The 14,000-nt window shown below is 37.9% G+C and overlaps 1 protein-coding gene across 2 annotated transcripts in view; it reads left to right on the plus strand.

Annotated features, from left to right (window-relative positions):
* The window catches only part of PLGRKT (plasminogen receptor with a C-terminal lysine), an 89,550-nt gene that overhangs the window by 14,229 nt on the left and 61,321 nt on the right, over positions 1 to 14,000 (plus strand). For both annotated transcript variants that reach the window (XM_053573453.1, XM_053573444.1), the window contains exon 3: positions 465 to 551. In XM_053573453.1, the coding sequence (XP_053429428.1) occupies positions 471 to 551 (81 nt within the window). In that variant the 5' untranslated portion in view covers positions 465 to 470. The remainder of the gene's footprint in view (positions 1 to 464; positions 552 to 14,000) is intronic.

Consider the following 14,000-nt stretch of genomic DNA (forward strand, 5'->3'; position numbering starts at 1 on the left):
CACCTCCTTAAGTTGACCTAACTTTCATAGACTGGATACATACTACATGTATCAGTATAGTAGGCCTAGTTCCTTATGTTGACCGTTTCCATACATTGACCAGTTTGTTGCAGTCCCATGGGTGGTCAAATTGCAAAGGTTCTGCTTTAAAAGTCTTTAAAGTTCTTTAAAATTTATAATGGGAAGAAAAATCAGGAAACATAGAACCATATACTTAGCATGGAAAGATTTTGGAAATCATCTGGTTCAGTTAGCTGGTCTTAGATAAATAAGTGATGGATAGGTTGGTTATGTATGCCCAAGGTCAAACACGTAGTTAGGAGCCAGGCCTAGAATTCACACCATGTTCCATGGTCAGAAATTTTATCTTTTTTATACTTTGTCAGTAACTCACAGTAGCCCAAAGCAGTGCATACAAGGATGCATGTAGTAAGTTAAGTCTCCTTGCTTCTTTACACTTTTAGGTCAAGATGGGGTTTATATTTTCAAAATCTATGAATGAAAACATGAAAAATCAACAAGAGTTCATGCTTATGAATGCTCGACTTCAGGTATGTTTTAAAATACTAAGCTATTATGTTATTACAATGATTAAAATTTCCTACCACATGTGTTCCAGCAGGGTTTTTTCTTTGACTCCAAAAGATAAAATACTCTTGGGGCTCCATTCTTACAGCTAAGATGAAATAGATTGCTAATTATCCGATGAATTGGGCTTTTTAAAAATCTCCAGTTCAGACACTCTTGTAAAAATTTCTATAGAGCAGGAAGAGATAACTGCTTAGAGTGTATGGTAGACAGAAGAGTGAGTTGGGCTTGTTTAAATCTCCAGTCCAGACACTCATGTAAAAATTTATATAGTGCAGGAAGAAATAACTATTTAGAGCGTACGGTAGACAAAAGAGTGAGTGGTCCCCCCAAGACGTCCCTTTCCTAATCCCTAGGACCTGTGGATATGTTACTCTACATGGGAAAAGGAATTTTTCAATGTGATTGTTTAAGGAGTTTGAAATGATGAGACTCTTCTGGATTATCTGGATGGGTCCATTGTAATCACAAGTGTCCCTTATAAGGGAAAGTGGGAAGCAAGAGGGTCAGAGTGAAAGTGAAAATGAGAGAAAGATTTGAGGATATTATACCATTGGTTTTGAAGATGGAGTATGAGTCATGAGTCAAGGAATTCAGGGAGCTGGAAAAGGAAAAGAAACAGACTGTTCTCAAGAACTTCAGAGGGACCCAGTCTTGCCAGCTCATTTTGGATTTCTGACCTCAGAACTATAAGATAATAAATTTATGTTGTTTTAAGCCATTTAGTTCATGATAATGTTTTACAGCACCAATAGTAAGCAATACAGAAAATTAAAACTTGACACTGGATTCATGCAATTGCTGCATAGAAAGGACCAAAACACTGTAGAAGATTGTCAAATTATCTACTGTAGGTTGTCAAAAAGCATTTTAAAAACCCAGCCCCTGCCGAACTGCAACAAAAAAATAGCTGGGCATTGTGGCGGGCGCCTGTAGTCCTAGCTGCTCGGGAGGCTGAGGCAGGAGAATTGCCGAACCCCAAGAGCTGAGGTTGCTGTTAGTCCTGTGACGTCATGGCACTACCGAGGGCGATAAAGTGAGACTCTGTCTCTACAAAAAAAAAAAAAAAAATGTTGTAAGTCAAAATTAAGTGTTAAAAGTCTGAGCTGAATTAAGATTTCAGGCAAAGATCTCTAGGCCTCTGTGGGCCATTATGACCCTGGGAGTAGAAGTTCCTTCTGTAAGGCAGTGTAGCTAGAGGTTAAAAATGAGGACTGAAGTCAGATTGTCTGGGTTTGAATCTTGGTTCCTCCCTCAGTCAACTGTATGTTTTGTGCCTCAGTCTCCTGATCTGTACAATAAATGTTATATTATCCCCCTCAGAGGGTTGTTTTAAGGAGTAAAGATAATATATCTACAGAACAATACCTCAAGCAAAATGCTTCTTACTTGTATATGTTAGTTGTTGCTGTTACTATTATTGGTATTAAAGGCTGACAAGAGTGTCTTGTGCAGAATAAATATTTCTTTTGGGAGAATAAAACAATTGAAAGAATGGGCAATTGAATTATTTTAACATAGCAAAGTGACTTAGTGGAGACCAAATATTAGGTATATAGATAAAACACGTATGTCAGATGCTTAATGTGTCTTTGTCAAAGACCTTTGGAAAATACAGGACTTTACTCTTACATCAGTCCTCATGAAGTCAGGGTCTGTGAAGGGTCTACTTGCAAGATAACAAGTTAGCCCATCACAGAAGACTGGAGATAGCTACATCAGAGGTAGAGGACTTTGTAACTCAGCACAGAAAGCAGCATGAGCATGATGTTGGTGTCAATTCCCCATGTCCCCAAGACTGATAAAGGTGACAGAGATGGGCATGGGCTTAAATGGGTGCTGTGCACTCTGTGGATTGTGTTATATTCAAGGAATATTGAGTTTAGGGAATCTATTGCTTTTAAAGTGAGCCATGAGCAACTGGGTGGGTGGCAGGAGGAGGGCGGGGAGGGAGCTACTTTGCCTCCTTCCTGAAGATTGTTCACTGAAACACATCAGGAGAAATGACTGGAGTAAAGAGTAGTCAGAACTTGACCTACCCAGCAAGAACGTGAGGATATTCAGAGTCTATTGTGAATTGTGCTCCTCAGCCCCGCTGACCAGAGCTCTGAGACAGCTTTCAGTTCTGACCCCAGTGACCAGGCTTTGTAAAGCTGGTGCCAAGGTTAAACAGCAGTAGTAGCACTATCGGCTCCCTCAGTTTTCAGCTTGGCTGAACCAAAGGTAAACCAGGCCCAGAAACTTAGGAGAATCTCTGTGAATCTAGGGCCCTGTTGAGTCAGTAGCTTTGTTTTAGGTGGTCAAGTGACAGATAAAGTTTTCCTCAAAGGGGTAGCTATTACTCTTTATGCAAAACTGAGACAAAACTAGAGCCAGGCCAGCCATATGCTCAAACAATATTTTCATTTGACCAGCTAATTTGCCCTTTCCTTGTACTTATGTCCTAGTCGATATACCCCCAAATGGAGATGTTAGTCCTGAGAATCACCAGGTCACCAGGAGTCAGATTTTCTTTTATTTTTAGTTATTTTTTAGACTGAGTCCCATTATGTCACCCTCGTTAGAGTCCTGAGGTGTCACAGCTCACAGCACCTTCAAACTCTTGGGCCCAAGCGATTCTCTTGCCTCAGCCTCCCTAGTAGCTGAGACTACAGGCGCCGGCTACAATGCCATGCTATTTTTAGTTCTCTGTCCTCATTGCTGACACCATGTGTTTCAGCTTTGGGGACCATTGACTCATAGCCATTGCCACATTGCCTTGGCTTTTGGTCAGAGTGTAAGGCTTTCTGTCCTGCTGTTGTGATAACATCCTTCCCTTCTCCCACCCTAAAGAAGAGCACACAAAAGCCAAAGCACCATTTGGACAGATTATTTCAATTCTGTCTTCTGTTGTTCAACCTCATTTAATGCACAGGGCAATGAAGGTCTCTTATTCTACTTGCCCACCTTTACTACCGCCTAGGGTCTCAGGGAGTCTTTCCATACCCTCTAACCCAACCAAGAAGGGCCCTTAGAAGGTCCTTTCACCCTTAGAAGGTCATGTATCTCTATCAGCATCTCATCCTTGTCACTAAGACCACGTGTACAAGGCCCTGTAAAATGCATCTGAGTTATATCTTACTTGTAAACTACAGGATATGGTCTAAGACCCCTAGCCTGAAGCTGTGGATGGCATATCTATGAACCATAGATATACTATGTTTTTCCCCATACATACATACATATGATATTTGACCTTGATTAAAGTTTAACTTATAAATTAGCCATAGTAAGAGATTAACAATAAGAACTGATAATATAATAGAACAATTATAACAATATTGTATAATTAAAGTTATATGAATGTGGTCTCTCTCAAAATGTCTTGTACTATAGCTCTTAAAAACTTTTGCATATGCTTTTATAAGTGAAGAACTTTAAACTTTTCACTTAAAGAAAGCACTTTGTGGCTTCTTTTTTGGAATATTTGAATTGTCAGCCTCACTACCTTTGCCCTTTGGGACCATTATTAAATAAAATAAGGGTGACTTGAACACAAGTGTTGTGATACTGTGACAGCTGATCTGATAACTCAGATAACTACTAAGTGACTGATAGGAAGTGTAGACAAATGTGATTAGACTGGACAAAGAGGTGATTCATATCCTCAGTGTGATGGCACAATATTTTGTCATGCTACTCAGAATAGCATACAATTTAAAACTTATAAATTGTTTTTTCTCTGGAATTTTCCATTGAATGTTTTCAGACCAAGGTTAACCACAGGTAACTGAAACTGTGGAATGGGAAACCAAGGATAAGTTAAAAATTAGTAACAAATTTGCTATAACAAATTAGTCTGTTACTTTTTCATGGATGTTGGCAGAAGACTTTATTGCTCATAGCATAGCAAAGAGCATGTGCATCCTGTTGGTACCAGTTTTCCATGCACTCCAAGTCCCATGGTGGGGGGGATATAGGTGAACCTAGTTGGATGTCAAGATGGATGCATTGGGTTTGTGGTACAGCTGAGGGACATTGAACTTAAGTGAGTGGTGAGCAAGCCTGAAATTTGAGGGAAGATGTTGTCTCATCCCTCAAGTGTGCTTACTGCAAATGCAACTCTGGGAAATGGTTCAGATAAAAAGTAGTCAGGCCTACATCCTTGGCCTACCCAGCAAGAATGTGCGGGAAGACGTAGGGCCTATGGTGGATTCAGTCTCCCAACATATGTGTCGCTTAAGATGACTAATTTTTCCTTGTTCATTAAGATATACTTTATTATCTGTCTTTTAATTTCAAGGTAGTATGAATAGGAGACTATAAATCAACACCACTGAACAAGCCTTCTAACTGTAGAGCAACTTGAATCTGATTCTACCTGGAGCATCCTAGGGAGAAACATTCTCATTTATATCAGTTTTGGGAGATTGAGTTGGTCTTGGAATTTTTCCTATTTAAAGGAATTAAATTTTCAGCATCATTCTCAGGGATTCTTTCTGTTTTTTGAGTATGAAATATTTGATATATACAACAGAATATATTTGTAACAAGTTTAAGTTATAAAGCATAATAAAGTGAGCACCATGAACCCACCAGTAAACTTAAAGATTATGTTGTCACAAACTACCTGTGGGTTTCCCCCTACATGTGAAGTGACCTTAAACAGCAAAGACTGGGCTGGAATTGACCTCATGTCTCGGAAGTCCCTAGGACTGAGAAGGCTCCTGCACGTGGAATGGAATGGCCTACTAGAGTGGGAGATAGCATGCCCTTGAAAGGTCTTCAAAGGTGAACTGTAAAAAAATCCAAATTGAAATGCTATGTCTAAATAACATCTTTAGCCTGTGATTTGGTCCTCTGATAATTTTCCTATTTAGTAGCACCTCAGTGAACAGAGTAAGTAGAAGAAATAAAGCAAAACATTTATTAGAGAAAAGTCTAACAACAGAATTTTTTAGTTCTACATTTTTTGATAGTAAAAGTTAAGTCACAACTCTTGCTCTAGTGCCTGGGCTAGAGTGCACTGGCATTGTCATAGGTCACTGCCGCCTCAAACTTCTGGGTTCAAGCAATCCTCCTACCTCAGCCTCCTGAGTAGCTGGGACTAAAGGGCGTGCTACCACACCCTGCTAATTTTTAAAAAATGTTTTGCAGAGATTATGTTGCCCCACATGGTCTTGAACTCCTCAAGTGATCCTCTTGCCTTGGCCTCCCAAAGTGCTGGCATTATAGGCATGAGCCACTGTGCCAGGTGATAATTCTTTATTACTGTTTTTTTTTTCTTTTGGGGAAAAAAGACCAAAATTAGTGATTCGGCCACATGTCTTATACCAGTGGCCAGGTTCTCAATCCTGGCTGTACCTTTGATTCATCCAGGGGTTGCAGATGTCTGGGTCCTGCCCCAGGCCAATGTGATCCCTGCATGGCTGGGTGTGGACATAGTTATTATTAGTTAAGGTCTCCAGGGGAGTACAATCAATATCCTGGGCTAAGAAAATTTGTCCTTTCCTTCTTTTTCTGCTATCCTACATAACTACAATTGATGATTGACAATGGTTTAATACAATCTATATTAAAAATGGACACCAAGTAAGTTTTCAATTACTAGTAAGTTAATCACAAAATGAAATTAAAACAGTCACTAGAGTCTGGTTAATAAAATTTATAAAAGGCCTCAAATCAAAAACCTTTCTTTTTTTTTAAATTAACAACTTTGATTCTAATTGTGGTAGAAAGGATTCATACTACTAATTATAATATTTTTCATATCATCAGCAAATTTTAATTTCCCACTGCCTTTTTTAAGGCAGTTACTTAGAATGGTAGATGAGCGGTATACTCAGTACACTAAATATCACTCATGCAAAGATGACTATTTTCTTGAAATGCCAGTAGATGGCACCCCTGAACTAATTTTATATCACATGAATGGCTGGAAAGGCATTTTGATATTATAAAATCTGATAGAAACTGGAAGTGTAAAGCAGAAAGAATGAAAGAACAGATTCTACAGGTCCATGCTATGATACAGTGCTTTGAAGGCAAAGCAGTATGGTCAATGTAAAGATTAGTGGGGGGTGAAACTGTAATCCTAGCACTCTGGGAGGCTGAGGCTGGTGAAAAACTAGCAGGGCATGGTGGCAGGTACCTGTAGTCCCAGCTACTCGGGAGGCTGAGGCGAAAGGATCGCTTGAGACCAAGAGTTTGAGGTTGCAGGGAGCTGTGACACCATGGCACTCTCCTCAGCGTGACAGATTGAGATTTTGTCTCAAAAATAAAAAACAAACATATGGGGGCAAGACATGATTGCAAGAGGGACTTTACCTAACAATTGTAATCAGTGTAACCTGGCTTATTGTACCCTCAATGAATCCTGAACAATAAAAAAAAAAAATAACAAACAAACAAACATGAGAACTAGACTTTGGCCTGTGTATTTATTGTTAGAATTTGGTGTTAAGAAATGAAGCACACCTATAACCCCCCAAATGAACTTGTTTAATATGTATAAAGTGTACAAAATAATGTGCTACATGCTAAGCAGGATCCAAAAAAAGGATAAAGCATGGGCTCTATATTCAAAAGACTTCCTGTCTAGTTTAGTGGGAAGAGAGTGAGCTATGCTGCAAATAACCAGATGGGGGTGTGCGTGTGTGTGCACATGGCGTGCTGTTTGGGAATGATCCAGCCCATGTATCTCTCTAGTTTTCATATGATATTCATATTGTAAGACTCAGTCACATTTGACTTCTGCAATTATAAGAGATATAAAATATAATATACAAGATAACACATATTATTGGTATATATTGAGTATTATAATTTTAATACAGTTTTTTGCTTTCTTAAAATGTATATACATTTTTTGGCACCCTTTCTCTATATAAAATAGGCAGAATATTGGCCCCTTCAAGACATCCATGCCTTAATCCCTGGAATCTGTGACTGTATTACTTTATATGGCAAAAAGGGGCTTTGCACATGTGATTAAGGGAACGGATCTTGTGATGGGAAAATTATCCTGGATTGTCCATTTGAAGTCAATCGAAGCACATGAGTTCTTTAAGTAGAGATATGAAGACAGAAGAAGGGTCAGAGAGATGTGATATTGCTGGCTTTAAAGATGGAGAAAAAGGCCCATGACCCAAGAAATATAGGTGGTCTAAAGAATCTGGAAAGTGCTAGAAAATCGATTCCCCTCTACACCCTCCAGAAAGGGACATTACTTTGCAGAAACCTTGACTATAGCCCACTGAAATTGTGCTGTACTTCCTGATAGCCTTGTAAGTCACTAAAGTTTGTGGTGATTTGCCTTTATCATGGTATAGAACATGGATACAATGTGTATGAAAGAAAATACTTGCAGGCATATTTAAATCCGTGTCAAAAATTCCTATTTGAATTTTTTTTTTTTTTTTTGCAGTTTTTGGCCAGGGCTGGGTTTGAACCCACCACATCCGGCATATGGCATATAGGACCGGCGCCCTACTCCTTTGAGCCACAGGGACATGGGGCCTGGCAGTATGATTATTTATAGAATGTTTCAATAAGAGAGAAGGTGTCTTTGACCATTTTGAATACTACAGAGAAGTCAAGAAGAATAAAGGATGTGAAAAGGCACTTAGAAAACATTAGTGTCTGGAAGAACCATGCCAGTAGAACATGAGGAGGTAAACCAGTCTATAAAGTTCTGAGGGTACAGAGTGAGGAAATGAAGACAGAATGTACAGACTCCCTTAGTTTGGGTGAAATCTAACAATGCAGATGAAAGATACAATGTGTTCTGAATGTAGTAATAAAAAGAAACACTTCCAGAGAGTGTTTCTGGAAAACTACTGAGAGGTTTTCCTTTGACTTTACAACATGCATCTATCCATTTAGTACATTTCTCTAGAGCTCTTATCATGGCATTAGAAGTTAGATACACATTGGTAAACAGCATGATTCTTTTTGTGGAGGAACTCTTGAACGAGGGTATAGACCAGTGGTTCTCAACCTTCCTAATGCCATGATTCTTTAATACAGTTCCTCATGTTGTGGTGACCCCAACCATAAAATTATTTTTGTTGCTACTTCATAACTGTAATTTTGCTACTGTTATGAGTTGTAATGTAAATGTCTGATATGCAGGATGGTCTTAGGCGACCCCTGTGAAAGGGTTGTTCAACCCCCAAAAGGGTCCCAACCTATAGGTTGAGAACTGCTGGTATAGACAGAGCACTGGCAAGCAACAATTTCAATATTTGTAAAGAACTGAGAATTCTATAGAGTTTTGTGAATCCAAATTGGGCTGGCTTCAAATGTCTTCTAAGTACCAGAAAACTATGGAGCAACATCCCCAGAGTTTTGAGAGAAACTAAAACTTCATATTTAGCTAACTTGTTGATAAAAAATTTCAAGAATGTAAATATTAAAAAAAATTTCTCCAGAAGTTATTGAAACAATTAACTGAAGATATAACCTTGTCAATTTAGAAAGAAATACTAAGACCTACAAGTAAAATTTAACTTGTTAATACGCATGTAGAGAAGAGGAAAAGGTCTGACTTTAAACCAACATTTTGACAGTCTTATTTCTTCTGTCTTATCTTTCCTTGCTGCTTTTTATTTTTTTTCATTTTTGCTGGAATATATTTGAAGGCAAATTTCAAGTTACCTATAAATATTCTAGTATGAATCTTTAATAGGTGTGAATATAATCATATTTAACTAGGCAATAGTATAATCATATTTAAATTGGCAATAGTTTCTTGCGGTCATATAAAATTCCATCTCAATTACTTCATAGATGTCTTTTTACAGTTATGTTTGAAATAAGGGTCCAAACATAATAACTCTATATACTAGGTTATTATGAGTCCTAGGTGTGTCTTAATTTGTAACAATATCCTTTCCTTTTACTTGTCATACTATGTATTTGCTAAAGAAGATGGGTCATCTGTTCTGTGGAATGTCTCATAGTTTGGATTTCGCTGATTGCATCTGCCTGGTATTTTTGAACATTTTCTCTTATCCTTCCTTCTTCCTATAAACTGGTAAATCTCGAGGATGTGGGTTGATTAGACTCAGGTTTGGTTCCTTTAGGAAGGATCCTTTATAGGTGGTACTATAGACTTTCCTAATGCATCATATCATGAGGCCGAAAGGTCTGATAGTTTTACTTTTATTTATATTAACCTGATTTATTCATTATAAAGTTTTCTCATCCATGTGTTGGCTTTCTGTCCATTCATGATTATTGCCTCAATCTGTGACTTCACTAGGGCTTGAAAAAAAATGTGATTAAAAATATTCTTTCATTCTTTTTGCAAATGTTAGCTAGAAATTTATTAAGAATCTTCTCTTACTAACAACTTCATTATCCTGAAGTACAGTTTGTACAAGAAAAACAAAACATTGATTCTTTCCTTTTATTTAATAATTTTCAGAATAGCAAATTGATACTTTAGTAATCTCCAAAAATGACCAAATAATTTTTTGTTTGTTTGTATGACTATAAACTTTTGGTGTGTTTTAATGTTTTAATCAGTTACAGTCATTACTTTTTTGATGCTCAAATTGTCCCATTGTTGAAGTAGTGGGAGCTCTTTCAAGTTGATGCCTATGTCCTTTAGACGAGATCCAGTTAATTGATGATTGTGGGTAGATTGAGTAGCCTGTCTGTGTCTCATTTCCCACATTTTAGGTGTAATTTAATAATGAGGATTATAACACTTTGTAGAGTTTCTATGAAGATTAGATGAGATGACGCCTGTAGAAAACTTTAGTATACAGCATGTCACCCATGTAAGAACTCAGCCAGGTCAGTAATGTAAGCAAAACTTATTACTACAAGTGACATTCCTTCATTCACCAAATATTTATGGAGGCCTTGCTCTAGACTCCCTACATTTAGTTGGAGAGATATAGCAGTGAACAAAAATGACACAGTCCCTTCCTCATGGAGCTTAGACTTCAGTGGAAGACACTGGCTACAGACAAACTAACCACAGTGTGTTAGTGGTGATCAGTTCTATGAGGAGAAAAGCAGCATGGGGGGATAATGACCAGAGGAGGTGGGTAGGTGGGTGGTTAGTGAAGGCCTCTCCAGAAGTTGACATTTGAGCAGAGTGGAAATTTTGAGGAAAATGAAAAAGTGAGTCATATAGATAGTTGGGAAAAGACAGTTTCAGTTTCAGGCAAAAGGAAAGTGAGTGTAGAGACTGATGAGGAAGACTGTGTGGTGAGTCAGAGGAACAGCAAAGAAACCAGAGTGGCCAGACTCTGGAAGGATCAGGAGAGTGAAGGGAGATAAGTCAGAGGTCATGTAGGCCTTGTGCTCATAATAACTGTTTTGAAATATATTCTGAGTGATGTGGGAAGCCTTTAAAGGGGTGTGAGCAGAGGAGTGATGTGACCTGATGGTTTTCACAACATAAAATATTTCTCAATAAATGCTTTTTTTCAAATACATAAAACTTAAAGCAGCAAATAAATATTGTAAGCACATTTAAAAATTGTTTAAACCTTGATAACTCCCAATATCTGTCATTCTTGTGCCTGCCCCCCACCCCCCTTTTTTTTAAAGTTTGACCTTCTTTAAGATGTACCAGCATTGTGAAATTAGAGTGGTCTATGTCCTAAGGAAAGCAAGAAAACCCAGTGTGTTTGCAGAGAGACTTGTGGTGATGAGGAACTAAGAAAGTGGAGTAAGTGATGAAAAAGAGAGGAAAGCAGCCAAAATTAGGGATCACCTACTAAGTTTGTAATTGACTGAGATGAAGAAACTACTTAAACAGATCCTGCCCACACAGCCCCTCTGAAAAGAACTTCTTTCTGATATACACCTATTTTCCACAATGGACTCACCTTTTTACATTCCCATTACATTGTATGTAGGTTACAATTTCTTCATATCCTCACCATAACTAACTTCTTTTCCTCCCTGCCTCCCTCCCTCCCCCCTTCCCTCTTTCCTTCCTTCCGGACTTCCTTACTAATTCTAGCCATCTAATGGTTTTGAAGTATATCTCATTATGGTTTTGATTTGAATTTCCTAATAACATAAACATGTTTAATGAGACATGAAAAGGGTTTCAACTTGCTGTGTCTTTCTCTTTTAAAGCTCGAATGGATGGAAATCAGTTTAATTATATTATGAAGGATTGTGTATAAATGCAAAGACTATTATGCATTATTTAACTTTTAAAGAGGCCAAAAATGTTCAGTAAGCTTCTTAAGATGTGGAACATATATTACTATGTCTGGAATCACTTAGAGGAGCTAAGAAAATACTTTTAAGATTTCCTGTATACTAATGTCCAGGAATGGTAGGAAATAAAATTAAAAAAAAAAATTAATGGGCTATTGGTATCACAGGTACCTTTCTACAAAGGAAACAAGTGGCAAAGAAAGGTCAAGCCACCAAACTGATCTGCTGGTGCCCTTCTGTGTAGACAGAGGGTCCAGGATCCTTCCCAGTCCAGACTTACTTCTTCAAGGCTGCACAGTGGTTTTGGGTTTAGTTATGGGCCATTAGAAAGCTGTTTCTTTGCCTCTCTCAAGCTATATTAATTTTATTTTTATAACTGATCAGAGTGAATTTTAATTCATTTTTAATTCTTCATTGCTTGAGCAAGGGAGGTCATATTATTTAATTAAGTTAGTAAGGCATTATTGAAAGCCTACTATATGCAAGTTTTGGGATATAAAATTATTAATAAAAAATGATACTATTCTCCCACGTGAAATTGAGAAGAAAAGATCCTATAGGTTTATTAATTATTATTATTATTTATTATTTTTTTTGAGACAGAGTCTAACTATGCTGCCCTCGGTAGAGTGCTGTGGCATCACAACTCACAGCAACCTCAAACTCTTGGGCTTAAGCGATTCTCTTGCTTCGGCCTCCCAGGTAGCTGGGGATTACAAGCACCCACCACAACGCCTGGTTATTTTTTTATTTTTATATTTTTTGTTGCAGTTGTCATTGTTTTATTCTTTTTTTAATTTTTTAATTTTTATTGTTAAATCATAGCTGTGTACATTTGTGCAATCGAGGGGGTACAATGTGCTGGTTTTATATACGATCTGAAATATTCTCATCAAACTGTCAATGTAGCCTTCACGGCATTTTCTTCATTATTGTATGTACACATTTGTATTCTGCATTTAATAGGTTTTGCCTGTACCAATTCTAAGATGCACCATAGGTGTGGCCCCACCCATTACCCTCCCTCCACCCTAACCTTCCCACTCCTTCCCTTCCCTTGGCCCTTATCCCCATATTCTTGAGCTATAGTTGGGTTATAGCCTTCATATGAAAGCTATAAATTAGCTTCATAGTAGGGCTGAGTACATTGGATACTTTTTCTTTCATTCTTGAGATAATTTGCTAAGAAGAATATGTTCCAGCTCCATCCATGTAAGCATGAAAGAGGTAAAGTCTCCATCTTTCTTTAAGGCTGCATAGTATTCCATGGTATACATGTACCACAGTTTGCTAGTCCATTCTTGGGTCGATGGGCACTTGGGCTTCTTCCATACTTAGCAATTATGAATTGGGCTGCAATAAACATTCTGGTACAGATGTCTTTGTTATATTGTGATTTTTGGTCTTCTGGGTATATACCTAGTAAAGGAATTATGGGATCGAATGACAGGTCTATTTTTAGGTCTCTAAGTATTCTCCAAACATCCTTCCAGAAGGAACGTATTAGTGTGCATTCCCACCAGCAGTGTAGAAGTGTGCCCTTTTCTCCACATCCACGCCAACATCACTGGTTTTGGGATTTTGTTATGTGGACTACTCTTACTGGGGTTAGGTGAGATCTCAAAGTAGTTTTGATTTGCATTTCTCTGATGATTAAGGATGATGAGCTTTTTTTCATATATCTGTAGACCGTGCATCTGTCTTCTTTAAAGAAGTTTCTCTTCAAGTCCTTTGCCCACCCTGAGATGGGATCACTTGTTCTTTTCTTGCTAATACGTTTGAGTTCTCTGTGGATTCTGGTTATTAAACCTTTATCAGAGGTATAACCTGCACATATTTTCTCCCATTCTGAGGGCTGTCTGCTTGCTTTATTACTATGTTCTTGGCTGTGCAGAAGCTTTTTAGTTTGATCAGGTCCCAGTAGTGTATTTTTGATACTGCTTCAATTGCCTGGGGAGTCCTCATAAAATATTCACCCAGGCCGATTCCTTCAAGAGTTTTCCCTGCACTTTCTTCAAGTATTTTTATAGTTTCATGTCTTAAGTTTAAATCTTTTATCCAGTGAGAGTCTATCTTAGTTAATGGTGAAAGGCATGGGTCCGTTTTCAATCTTCTACAGGTTACCAGCCAGTTTACCCAGCACCATTTGTTAAATAGGGAATCTTTTCCCTACTGAATGTTTTTAATTGGCTTGTCAAAGATCAAATAACAGTAAGTAGCTGGATTCATCTCTTGGTTCT

This window comes from Nycticebus coucang, chromosome 2 (genome assembly GCF_027406575.1).
Source record: "Nycticebus coucang isolate mNycCou1 chromosome 2, mNycCou1.pri, whole genome shotgun sequence".
NCBI lineage: Eukaryota > Metazoa > Chordata > Mammalia > Primates > Lorisidae > Nycticebus > Nycticebus coucang.